Genomic DNA, 13,506 nt, shown 5'->3' with positions numbered 1-13,506 from the left:
ACTGTCAAACCTGCAGCTGGAAGTCTGCTCTTCACAGTTGAAACTGAGACTTCCTTACTTCCACTAGTGTTAAGTTGTGCTTGAAGCTGCTGTCCTGTGAGCCGCCTATCACGCAAGCTGTTGACTCTCAGAAACTTGCTTTCTGATTGTGTTGTGGCTTTGGGTTTGCCAGACCTATTCCTGTCAGAGTTTCCAAGTGCCTTTTGATGGTGTAGGAAACTATACTCACTGACACCTTGGCTTGCTTTGAAATTTCTCTAAAGGAAAGACCTACACTTTTAAGGGTTATAATGGTCTGTCTGTCTTCCTTTGTTAATTGTCTTTTTCTCACCATTATGATAGCAATATACTACTTCCTGCAGTGCAATATTGTCCAAATAATGCTTCAGAGGGTGGAGCAATACAGTCTGTTCTAACACTGCTTTATACAGACAGAGGGTTTGTTACTTATCAACAAAAGTTTGGATAGCTGTAGGAATTGTTTGCATCAACTTTCAAGGCTTAATTTACTTCCATTGCTGCAGAACAGCTGCAGTTGCAAACCCATTAATTGTTCCCTGAAAAGGGCCTTTTTAACAACTCTGAAACTGACATTATTTTTCATTTTTTGGTAACCTAAACTTTTTTTAACCTCTGGCAGTTTACCGCTTAGCTTTGTACCATTTCAGGTTATTCACTGAACTTGAACTGCTTAAATTTCAGGAAAAACTGGAAAAATGGGGGTGTTCTAAAACTTTTGACCGGTAGTGTACTTGCTGTACGTTATAATGCTATACTAGGTGAGAATACAAAATGACAAGAAAAATGACGAAGCTGCTCATTTGAAGTTGCTATTACAGATGATGGTTCTTATATTGACCCGACCAATTAAATGAATTAGAAGTAGTTAGGTTTTGCCACCTCAGGTGGTACCGGTATCTGGTCTGGCACATGGACAAATAGGATACAAGTATTGTTTTGAGTGCACTGTGAGAGAGCAAGTCTGTTTGTCTCTGTGTGTTTTGTGTTGTCTGAGTATATCCTAAACTGAAGGAATTCTGAACATATTTAAAAAGGATCGGCATGATAATAATACGAGTTCCCTTACAAGGAACTTCAACACTGGAGGAGGCCATTAGGTCCATCAAAGCCTGCGCTATTACCAGCAACCTATGGTTGCTCCATCCTTCAAATGCTGAGCATCAAGCAAGGAAGCAGCACACACCATTTTTAAAGTCTTTGGTATGACTCAGCAGGGGTTTCAACCACTGACCTCCCAAATTCAGTGAGGACATTCCAAATATTACACCACTGCATCTGGTTATTACCATCTTTCTCTCTGCGGTGTTTTTTTTTTTTTTACTTTTTGATTGAAGAACAAGCTTGATGAAAAAGGCTTTGAGTGAACAAACAGAAATGCCAGTTATGCGGTTTGCAATGCAAGCACCATAACCCTAATAACGTACGTATGCAGTGGATCCACTTGCTTGTAAGCATGAGCAGCACACGTCCCACAGTAGGTATAACCGGCATGCCTGAAATACGCACAAAATGAAGGAGTTATTCATAAAACCAAAGTTCTATTTTAACAGAATTCTGACAAGAAATAAAAAGATATTGGCAACAAGCATGGCCATCATCAAAATAGGACAATCACAATATTAGAACATGAAGTAAATGGCATGAATACATTGACACTTATCTCAAGCAGCATATGATTTTATTTTATTCTTTACAATTTAATAAAACAATCGTGTTTATTTTTACAAAAACTAATAACAAAGGCTAAAATAAATTAGAACGGCACTCCTTGACATCACAACGTTGCCAGATATGCCTCCGCCCACATTATTACATCATGATACATACATGTACCAAGTTTGATTTAAATCCCTGAACCCAGATTAAAAATATTAAATAATTCTGGTTGCCAGACCATGCATACGATCAGGTTGAAATTTAAAACGTATATTCCTTATGCTACTAGATCATAACTGTGGCATTTCACGTCAGCTGATGAAGTGGTTCAAGAGAAATAATTATTTTTAAAGATTTTCGTTCAATCAAATATGGGTGGCAGACCATGTGACCTCTCAAATATTCATGAACACTGAACACCCTTGTATCCCTCAGGCTTGGGGATCATGTGGGGGAGGTTCCCCTCAATCTGTCAAGCCATTCTAGAGGAAAATATTTTTCAAGGTTTATGCTTCAAAAAAAAAATCAAAGCTGCCAAACCAAGTGACCTATGACATCATAGGTGAATAACTTTTTGTTCCTCATGGATGAGCGATCATACCTGTAAAAGTTTCACCTTGATCTGTTCAGTCGTTTCGGAGAAGAAAGATTTTTGAAGGTTTTGATGTAAAAAATAAAAATAAAAAACAAAAAAATAAAAAAAAGGCTGCCGTACCTCGTGATCGATGACATCAATTTCCCCCCCCTCACCCCCCACACACTTTAGCCCAAGATGACCCTCAATTTTCATACTGACAAGACAAAGCATTTGACATGAAATTATGACGTCATAATAAAGCCACCTATGACTGTCAAAAAAAAAATTACAATCACACTTATTTCCCATGGGGACTAATTGACGTGTGCCAAGATTCAATTTTTTTTTTTCCATGGAGCAGATTCAGAGATACAGAGGTCCAATTTTTTTTCCTTTATTCCAACATGGCTGCCACCACACGTGACCTATGATGTCATAATTATCATGAAGACATTCTACATTAGTAGCCACATCTGTGGTGAAAATTTAATGTCAATTGGATAAGCGGTTGCAGAGAAAACAGACGTATGCACGTACAATCCAAAAACATAATGCCTCCGGCAACTTTGTCAGTGGAGGCATAAAAAAGTTAAAACTAAGCGGAATTATATCAAATTCTCTGTTCGTGTTCTGCCGATGGGTAGGTCCCCCCCTCCCCCACCTCTTCTCTTATCTTCATTTCACTCCCACCTCTCCTCTGCCCCTACCACACCTCTTCTCTTCTCTTCCATTCACCTTCTCTGCCACCTCTTCCCCCAAGTCCCTTCCTATTTTAGTCTGGACTGAACAATAAAAAGGTGCTAAGTGATGAAATACTGCCAGATTTTGCCTCAGATGATATACTGCTAGATGGAGTGTTAGTGTCGCCATCTGAACCGCTTGCTCAGAACATAGGGAACCCAGGTGCAAATCCCATGTAACATATGCGGTCATCTGTTGTCAACTAATGTCCTTGTTATTCATGTTAAAGTACACTGATGTCTACTGTCTTTGTCATGCACATGATTTATGAACAAGCTACTCCATAAGCCTTAGATCACGGTAATTAAAAAAAAATATATATATTTAAAAAAAGACTTACGGAGCAATGACAGCTCGGGCAGGCCGCAGGCTGGGCTGGACTTGTGCAAGCCAGCTGTCCAATTGATTAGATAACTGGGGACCTAAAAGGGATTGGAAGAGAGGGAGAGGGAGAGGGAGATCAGGATGATCATAGAATGAGAAGCATATATAATATTTAAACAAAATGCTCATTATTATACTCGATGTACCATACTCTTGTGTTACAGAGCATTGGTTCTGCTGAAGCAGTTTATTGGCAAGGATCATGCTGGGTGGGTTGGCATTCTTCTCCCAGCAGTAGTTCGGGCAGGAATTTGTCATTTGTTCAGGGTGCTGGCAATAGCTCTTCTACTCCTTGTGAAGGACACTGTGGGATCTTTAACGTCTACCAATTAATGTCGGAATATGGTACGCCTGTTTAACATCCATCGGAGGGACTGCACACACATTGATGAATCACCCTTCCTATGAAACACCGGGATGACAGTTTATAGCTGAGTTGGAGGAAAGTCAAGGGGTATGTTTGGATTTTTAAAAAAATTGAAAATAAAAAAAAGTAAAATTAGATAATATAATCTGTCTTCAAGCCTCGACCGGGTCTTGTGCTGCCAAACACATACACTTTTGCTTGCAAACACACTGCCTGGGTTCCACCCCCCACCCCCACCCTGAGAGCGATCGAGTAATATGTTTTGTGAAGATCGTATATGGAGGTTGTTGTGATTTGTCATATTTAAAAAAATAAAATTAATAAAAAGAAGTTTCCAAGCACATTTTGCAATGCCCAAGATTGGTAATTCATATGAAAGCACAAGGACAACATTCCCCAATTTGGCATGCAGGAAATATTTAAATACATACATATTTCAATTGATTTCCGTGGGCAATGCCGGGTACTTCAGCTAGTATTTTATGTACAATGCCGGCACATAACCTCTCCGACATTCTCAGAAACTCCCCTCTTACTTTCTGCATGGCTCGACATTATGTCGTTCAGTACCCCCCATCAAACGGGAAACTGACAGGAAAGAAGCAATTCAATCACTCTTTACTGATCTGGAACTTATTCGAAGATGATCTGACAAATGAAACATGTCTTTCAATACTGGTAAATTTCAGTCTAACCCTGTCGCTCTGGAATGATTATCAAAATAATCCACATTTCTCGTTCCACAGTGAAACAATGGAAGAGGTCTAATCTTTTGAACATCTATGCCTATGAGCTACGACATCTTTGGCTGACCACATATCAAAGCTGGCCTCATAAGTCATCCATAGAGTGGGCCTACTCTGTTATTCCAAGTTAATGCAAGAAAAAAATAATAAATCACTACTCACAGCCAACAAGGCCTATGCCCATGGCTCAGTGGAGTATTGTTCTCCACGATGGGCTGGTGCCCCAGCATCACATCTGTCTCTCATGGATTCTGGGGAATCAAAAGCTCTCAACATCATTGGAATCTCCTACAAAGATGCTGAAGCACAAGGTATGTTGCTTTCACTTCGTAAGCAGGTCAATGGTCTCTTTTTCTTTTTTAACTGCCTGGTTTCCAACACTCTCCAGTAACTCTAGGATGCACACATTCTTCCAGCAACCACCTCCTGGTTAAATTGCGAAAACCCAGGCCCAGTGTACACCTCCACTTTTTTATCCCAATTGTAAAATTGCTTTCATAAGGCTTACCAATTTCACTCTTCCATCCAGGGCTTCCAGCATGCAGTACACCACCATCTCGTGTCATCCTCAACCACTACACCTCCGTGTAACTCCCTCCTCACCAACTCTTTTATCATGGCATTAACCTCCACCCACCCCACAACCCCCAACCCTTTTATTTGCAGATTATGGTGTTTCTTCCCCTCTCCTCTCTCCAATTTTGCTTGTTCATTCATCCCGTTATTGAAGCCACATGAGCTCCAACTGCCTCATTATCAGGTCGTTGCTGTTTTTCCCACTCACCTCACGCTTCCATGAGCTTAAATTATGAAAGCAAAATTAAAAGATCGCATCGAGGACGTACCGCACATGTAGCCAAGTAAACAGCTGCTGTTTTTAGTGAAACAAAACCAATACTTTGAAAATGCTTGCAATTGCACTTTCGTAAGCTTAGCAACAATGACAGTAAAGGAGAAAGAAGTGGTGGGATGTACTGGAAATGTGAAAACATCCCTTAATTCAAAAGATCTCACAGCTGGAGAGGTCAGATGAAAAGTTCACAAAACACTTGAATCTATCATGACACCAATTTCAGCACATTCTGCAGCTTGAGCCATACATCATAAAACAACAAATACTGGGAGTTATTGTTGTGGGCCGGGGTTCGGTGGCGATAAATGACCACTAGACGGAGCAGTGGAGCCGTCTCCCACCGAACACCCGGAATTTAGGTCGTGACTTTCGGATAAGTCCGAAAGGTTACGAGTCACTTAAAGGACCGTGGTCAGCAATATTTCGACGGCGTGAGGTAGGGTCCACTTGTCTATTCCAATTTACCTAAGTACTCGGGCCGTCTAGTTACCGGGGAAACCACACCTTTGGCCGACTCTGTCCGAACCAAGTCGCGTGTACCGATTCAGGTCCGGCATACCGAGGGGGAGTTACCAGAGCCGCGCTGGTCCCAATGACAACTTACCGGCCCAAACGGCCTCACCAATTCTCAATATGCACCGTGCTGGGCCAATGGAAGAAAGTGACAGACAACGAGCTGGAACATTTAACAAGAGGGTTTATTTATAATAGGGAGGGAGACACAGAGCAGAGTTATCCGAATAAAGAAATGTACAATGAACAAAAGCACTTAACAATTTCTACTCAACAGTCTGGCGGCGGTGCCTGACACACACACACACACACACACACACACACACACACACACACACACACACACACACACACACACACACACACACACACACACACACACACACACACACACACACACACACACACACACACACACACACACACACACACACACACACACACACACACATACACACACACACACACACACACACACACGTTGGCCACGGTCTTTATTTGGCCCTTCAGCTGAGGAGGATAGTTCAGCTGAGGGCAGGAGCCTATTCTTGCACCTGTCCGACTCGTGCGGTCTGGCCGAGCTTGTCCGGTGGCGGGACTCGAACGCAGCACCAAGCACCAGGGACCAAGAATGACGCAACGGACGCCAGCCAGCACGGGAACGGACCAGACGAGACGAGCACCTGCGGGTAGACGAGAACGCCAGCAGGCAAGACGAGAATGCCAGCAGGTGACTAGGCTTCTTTTCTTTCTCCTTCTTCCCTTCTTTTTCGACGAGGTGAACCTTCACTTCTCCTGTCCCTTCCCCGCGGGTCGAGGCTACCACTCTGAGGGACTCGCCTCCGCATTGGACGAGGTTGGCGGGCGACTAGTGGCCGCCCCTCATTGGTCGGGCCGAACACTCCATCTGGCTAAGGCGGAGCCAGCCCTGAGGTGGTCAGCCTCCTGATTGGACGAGGTGTCTCAGGGACCAGGAATGGCCCAGTGTCGAGGCGTCTCGGAGGCCTGCCCCCCGAAGAAGCTCCATAGTAGCTTTAGGCACTCTGGCCTCCCATTGGCTGGGGCGTGCGTGCAATGCTGGCCCTTCGCTCATTGCCTGGAGGAAACGCTCTATGCCCTTCCTCGGAGCGGATCCTCGATCTGAGGCGATGGAGGCTCCGCCCACGCCCCCAGCCAAAAACATGTGGGCAATGGCGACCGGGTTGAGTGAGGGGCAGTGGCGCTGTTTTTTTTTTGTTTTTTTTCGTATACCTTGTCGAGGCTCGTATGAGAGCTAACACACAACGCACATCAAGGGGGCATGAGACAAGAGGGGAGGGAGTGGAAAGGACAAAACAGTGGGGAACAGAGACATGAGGAGCTCTGTGTAAGGGAGAGGGATGGGACGGGGAACATGGGGAATAGAAGATGGACATTACAGGGACTTTCAGGAAGGAAAGCAGGGAATTTGAAGGAGGTGGGCTTCGGTGGTTATCGGGGGTAGAAAAGATCGAGGATTTCGATGGGGGATGATGAGAGGTGGTGGTGAACAGCTGTTTTGAAGGCCTGGAGGGAAGAATGGGAATGAATAGAGTGAGGGAGTTTATTCCAAAGGCGGGAAAAAAAAGAGGAATGAAAGAGTGAAGGTGAGCAGTGATTCGTGATTTTGGTAGTTTTACCAGAAGGGGTTTGTTGGCGGACCTTGAGTGCCCTGCAGAAATGTGGTGGGGTAAAATCGCAGAGAGAGCAGGGGGGGCGAGGCTGGAGAGGAGACAGTAGAAGACAGAAAGACCACCGACCAACCTGCGGTGATTGAGTGAGAGGTCCAAATATTCAGCCTCATTGCAGGAGTTGCCAATGATCCGAAATGCCTTGGTTTCTACAGCGTGAAGCCGAGAAACGTGGGAGGCAGGAACACCAGCCCAGAGGGGAGAGCAGTACTCCATCAAGCTGCAGACAAAAGCTTTGGAAGTGGTCAGGAGCTCAGGTGGGCCGAGGAAAGACTTTGCATGACGGAGGATTCCCAGTCGGCGACTGGCTCTGCAGGCGAGGTTTGAAATGTGGCTTTCCCAGGAAAGGTCATGGCAGATAGTGAGACCCAGAAGCATGAAAGAAAGGACTTCTTCCAGAGGATTGTTGAGAAAGTGGATGGGGGGGGGGGGGTTCAAAATGGTCCTTTCAAAGAGACATAGTGAGAGTGTGAGATTTGTCCGGATTGAAAGACATGTTCCACGTGTTGGACCAGTTTGTGATTTTACCCAGATCTGCAGAGAGCGAAGAAGCTGCTGCTTGCTGGTCTGAGGGATAACCGATGGTACAGCAGAGGGTGGAGTCATCAGCAAAGAGATATAGAGGATTTTCCAGAGAGTCAGAGAGATCATTGATGAAAACCAGAAAAGGAACAGGGCCCAGAACGCTACCTTGAGGAACTCCAGCCTGGACAGGAAGGGGGGGATGAAAGAACTCCATTTCGGGCCACACGGTGACTGCGACAGGAGAGAAAGTCTGTGAGCCACGAGTGGAGATGACCTTGGATACCATAGGAAGAGAGTTTGGTGAGCAGGGCAGGGTGCCAGACCGTGTCAAAAGCACATGATATGTCCAGGGATATGGCTCCGATTTCCTGTCTGCCATTGAGGACTTCCATCCATTGTTGGGAGAGCAGAAGCAGCATATCCAGGGTGGAGTGACCTGGTCTGAAACCAAATTGATGATCAGAAATCAAGCCATTGGAGAAGAGGAAGGATTTGATGTCTGAAGTGATGATGAATTCCATAATCTTACTGATGATTGGGAGAAAACTGATTGGTCTGCAGTTGCAGGGATCTGTTTTTGCACCTTTTTGTGCAGGGCAGTGATGTTTGCTGATTTCCAAGCAGATGGCAGATGACCTTGAGCAAATGAGAGGGTGAATAGAACAGAGTCGAACAGGTGAGCAAGAGCAGCAGAGCAGGCTTTGAGGAAACGTGGGCTGATGCCGTCTGGACCGGTTGCAGAATCTGAGTCGAGGTTTGACAGAAAGCTCTCCACCTTGTCAGGAGAAAAGGACACAGCGTCCAGGGACAGTTGGTTGTGACTGGGTAAGGTGGGTAGAGAAAGCGATGGGTTTTGGACACAAGATTTAGCTGCAAACACCGAGTTTAGGCATTCAGCTTTTTCACATGCGGTATCAGCAGTGCGGCCATTTCAGGTAAGGGAGTGGATGGAGGGGGAACATACACCAGAAACAGATTTAATTAGTCGCCACCAGGATTTTGAGGAGGGAGAGAGGTTTGAGAGTTCAGACTTGAGATGAGAAAGATGTTGTTTTCTGGCTCTCCTGAGGGTAGATACACACTTGTTTCAAGCTTTATGGAAGGAACTGAGATTGCCCTCAGTTGGGTTTGCTTCCATGAGGCAAAGGCAAGTTGTTGCAGGACAACTGCCTCACCACAAGCTTCAGGGAACTAAGGGCGGGAGGAAGGGTAGGACAACTGAAGACGAGAGGGGATAAATCTGTGCATGAGGGAGAGCAAGTTTCTTTGAAAGAATTCCCAGGATGAGTTGATGTTGGAGAAAGTAGCGATAGGAGACCAGTCTGTAAGTTTGAGGGCTGTTTGGAGACCCTGCCAGTTGGCTTGAGTGAAATGCCAGACTCGACGGCGGTGAGGTGGTTCTCTGATAATAGCCAGAGAGATGTCCACTGACAAGGACGTGGTCAGAAGAACCGATTGGAGTGGAGAAAGAGCAGCAGATATTGCCAGTGAAGTTTGTGAAAATCAGATGCAGAAGAGATGGAGTACCATTGGTTGAGATCCGGGTCGGGAAGTTGACCGAATGAGTCAGTCCCAATGAGTCGCAGAAAGCTTTTGCTGAGGTGCCATGACAGGTGAGAGAGGTACCCACACCGAGCCAACTGGCATGATGACAATTGAAGTCACCACATATGAGGAAGAGAGAGTTTGGATGAGAAGATAGAAGTTGGTCCATGTTTTCGGATAGTGAGGTGTAGATGGGGTCATCACTGTTAGGTGGACGGTGCAGTACACATGTAAATATGAGGTTGGAGTGGAGGGAAGCCATAGCCAGAGGTATTCCTGGGGGTGTGGGGGAGTGAGGGCAGTGCATGGAGAGTGAGGAATAGAGTCTTTGATGAAGAGAGCAACTCCTCCACCAGGACGAGGCTCAGGTCTGTCATACCGGAGGAGGGAGTAACCAGGGAGAGATACTTGGGAGTCAGACACGTCTTGGGGGAGGAAAGTTTCTGTTAGGCAGATAATGTCTGGTTTGTCAGTGGCAACCTGTATGGAAAGATCTGAAAGGTTTGAGGGAAGGCCCCAGATATTTGAGGTCCACACTTTTAATGAAGAGGGAGGGGAGGAGGCTTTGGGTGCAGGGGGTGGGGGGAGGAGGAGGTTAGGACAAGGGACGAGGGGGTAAGTAGGGAGGGTTGTTGAAAGAGTTTGGGGGATTGCAGAATAGCTAGGGGAGGGGGCCGGATGAGGAGGAGAAAAGGCTCTGTGGTACTGGGGGGAGGGGGGACAAGAGAGGGGGAAGAAGGCAGTTGAGGATTTGAGGAGGTGGAGTGAAGAGATGGAGGTGAGAGGGCAGTGGAAGGAGGCAGCTTTGTGGATGAGAGGGGGGGAAACTTTGAGAAGGATGAGTGAGGGGGATGAATGGTGGGAGAAAGGTGAGGGGGGAGTTTTTGAGAGAGGTGAGAAGGAGGCTTGGAAGGAGAAGAGTGGGATGGTTGCTTTGAGAGTGAGGGGTGAGAGGGGTGAGTTGGCCCTGAAGTTGGAAAAAAGAATGGTTGATGGAAAGCGAACATTCATAGCAAACTGGGGTTGTTTTTAAAGTTTTAGGTCAGAGATGCGATTTAACACAATTCTTGATGGATGCAATAAAGGCGAATCCAGAGAATGGAGAGAAGAAACGCTGTAACAGTTGGATTTTTTAGGAAAGGTCGAATTGAGAGCAGTCTGTTTAAATAGTAGAAGAGTCGTGCATTATGATACAGTGAAGAGTACCACACATGTGAAAGAGGAAGATGAAGCATTATAAGAGATCGTTTTTAATTATTATTCATGTTTGAGAGAGTTTTCAACAGATTAGGTCATGGAAGTGTTGTAGAAAATTGAGGAAGAAGAAGAAGAGAAGAGAAGAGGAGATGAAGAAGAAGAAGAAGAAGAAGAAGAAGAAGAAGAAGAAGAAGAATCGAGAGTCATGAGTGAGGAAGGAGAAAGGTGGCGGTTTTTTTGTTTGTTTTAAGATAAGAGAGTGATTAGTTGGGAGGGATGGGGGACGTTAGGAAAGTGGGGATGATAGAAATTGAAGGTAATGGGGGAGAAAAAAACAAAACACGATCGTACACCGAGGGGAACCGGTAGGCCTCAAGCGTCCAGTAAGACAAAGTCGACAAAATCTCAGAAAATAGCACGATTTTTGAAACAAAACTGAACTCGGAACACACAGTAACATGTAAGTGAGAGAATAAACAGTTAAAACGGGACAGATAACGACCGGAAACTTAACTTTGAGATCGTCAGCAGAGAGCCCCGAGCGAGACCTGTCGATGCTCCAAACCCGGAAGCGGAAGTCGCTTGTTGTTGTTGTTGTAGATGTATAAAACCTGACTATAAAATAACTCTCAGCGCACACACAAAATTCCCATTAGACATAGGGGATGGATTCTAACTATACACATACTTATCGAAATAACTGAACTACGGGGACTCTGGCTGTTTGTGTGCAAAAGGTTTCCAAATCCGTAACAATATTTACCCCACCAGTGTAGCGCAAGGCGGGGGAACGCAATTGGTTCACTCTGTCTGTCTGTCTATGATCGAGGAAATACTCGATTTCAAATTAATTTTACATTTTGACACAGTGGAATACTAATCGGAACACGATTCAGCAGTTTAGCAGTATTTTGGCTCTGAAGAAAGAGGAAACTTACTGTTTTTAAGGACGTCATAAAAGACACAAACAACAGGCACGAAGAACTAATGTTAAATAAGGTGGTTTAAAAGACACTGTATCCCAAATGCATCAATGTACTTGTATGCAGCCTGTGGCTGCTTGGCTGCATCATTTTCTGGGGGCAAGGGGCTGTACCACTGATTTAATGCCCCCGTTACCAACACGCTGGTACTCATTTTGCCGACCTCAGAAGAACGAGTCAACCAACCTGGTGTTAATTCAACGGTTTGACAGGGGCTTGAACTCACCCTAACAGCTTAAACCAGCCACTCCAAACGTTAAGGTAACACCAGGCTAATGCATCAATGGCAGTAAACCTCTGATTCCAACTTAAAATAGTGTATTAAATGGGGAATGCGTTCCTGACAGTAAAAATAATTGAGTGGAAATTTTTTAGAGTAAATTCATTCAAATATTATCACCATAAAATACGACACATAGAGGTCTGGTCATCTTCTTTTTTCCTGTGCAGCACAAGGCTGAGGGTAGCATCATTGACTGAGGGAGTGGCAGTGCTGATGTTGTTGTGAAAGCTCCTGGAGGTTAGAGCAGGAATTTGGAATTTGGCCAGGATGCCGGTGAAGGCTCCCTTATTCTTTCATGTCCACCAACTAATTCTGGCAGATGTGATTCCCAGTTAACACCCATTGATTAATCACCCACCGATGAAACACTGGGATGACAATTTATAGCTTGGTTGAGATTTTAACCCAGGCGAGACAGCTTATAGCGAGTGTGCATACGTCTCGGCCATCCAGCCATGGTGTGGGGATGCATGATGTTGATAATTAGAGGCTCAAGGTTGTCTGCCCCTTCTTCCATGAGAGGACATGCGCTGGCTTCTTCTTTGCACTTCTTCTTGGTGATGGAGTTGGTGTTGATGTTGCAAAATAAGTTGAGGATGTTGATTCTGCAGGTTCATCAGCTCGAAGCCTTTCATCTTTCTGGAAGAAGCTAAAGAGAGTCTTCTGCACTGCTTTCTTCTTTTTTTCAGCAAGCATTGCTTTGAAGCCACTGAAAACATTTTTCATTTCTCGCTTCAACTTGTAGTTCACTTGTTCCGTGACTTCACTCATTGTGATTCTCCTGTTATGTTAATCGTTTTTTAAATTCGATCTTTAATTTAATTCACTGTGCCTTCCTAATTCCGTGGACTTCCCCGCAGAGAAATCAACCGTGGTCGCAACGTGATTGGGTCCACGGGAGCCTTCGGGGCGATCCTGCAGCTGAACTATCCTTAGCACAGGCGGTTGTGAGGGGTCGTAAAATGTATCGATTACTCCGGCATGGTATGTTGTATAACATTGAAACTTGTCATGAGAAATGTTTATCAATAAGTTTTTGAAATGACGTAGTTTTTTCACGAAAACCACCTATAGAAGGCACTATACGAAGCCAAATATAATGCATGGGTGAAAATGAAGTCTAAAAAGGTGTTTTGATTGCTTATGCTTCTTACAACAAATCATGATATTAAGCAGGCATCTGGTTAACAGCTCATTTTGAAAGCATTGATGGTTTGTAATTCAACGAAAGTGTCCCAATGCATAAGTATTTTCATTGCACTCAATGAAAAAAAAAAATTTAAGTCACACTTTGGGCACATTCCTATTTTTTTTTTTTTGAATCCTCTGTCAAGACTCGTATGAGAGCTAACACACAGAACGTATAACAAGGGCAGCGGGTGAGGGGAGAACAAAACAGTGTGGAA

At 44.8% G+C, this 13,506-nt stretch overlaps 1 protein-coding gene across 3 annotated transcripts in view; it reads right to left on the bottom strand.

Moving 5' to 3' along the window:
• MEMO1 (mediator of cell motility 1) overlaps nucleotides 1-13,506 on the bottom strand; it is a 44,784-nt gene that overhangs the window by 13,458 nt on the left and 17,820 nt on the right. For all 3 annotated transcript variants that reach the window (XM_085889762.1, XM_085889763.1, XM_085889761.1), the window contains exons 2-3: nucleotides 3,336-3,417; nucleotides 1,446-1,514 (exon numbers count right to left, since the gene is read on the bottom strand). In XM_085889762.1, the coding sequence (XP_085745888.1) occupies nucleotides 1,446-1,514; nucleotides 3,336-3,417 (151 nt within the window). The remainder of the gene's footprint in view (nucleotides 1-1,445; nucleotides 1,515-3,335; nucleotides 3,418-13,506) is intronic.

This window comes from Eptatretus burgeri, chromosome 7 (assembly GCF_056783735.1).
Source record: "Eptatretus burgeri isolate ZD-2024b chromosome 7, Ebu_testis_v1, whole genome shotgun sequence".
Taxonomy (NCBI): Eukaryota; Metazoa; Chordata; class Myxini; order Myxiniformes; family Myxinidae; genus Eptatretus; species Eptatretus burgeri.
This window is presented reverse-complemented; position numbering and strand designations above follow the sequence as displayed.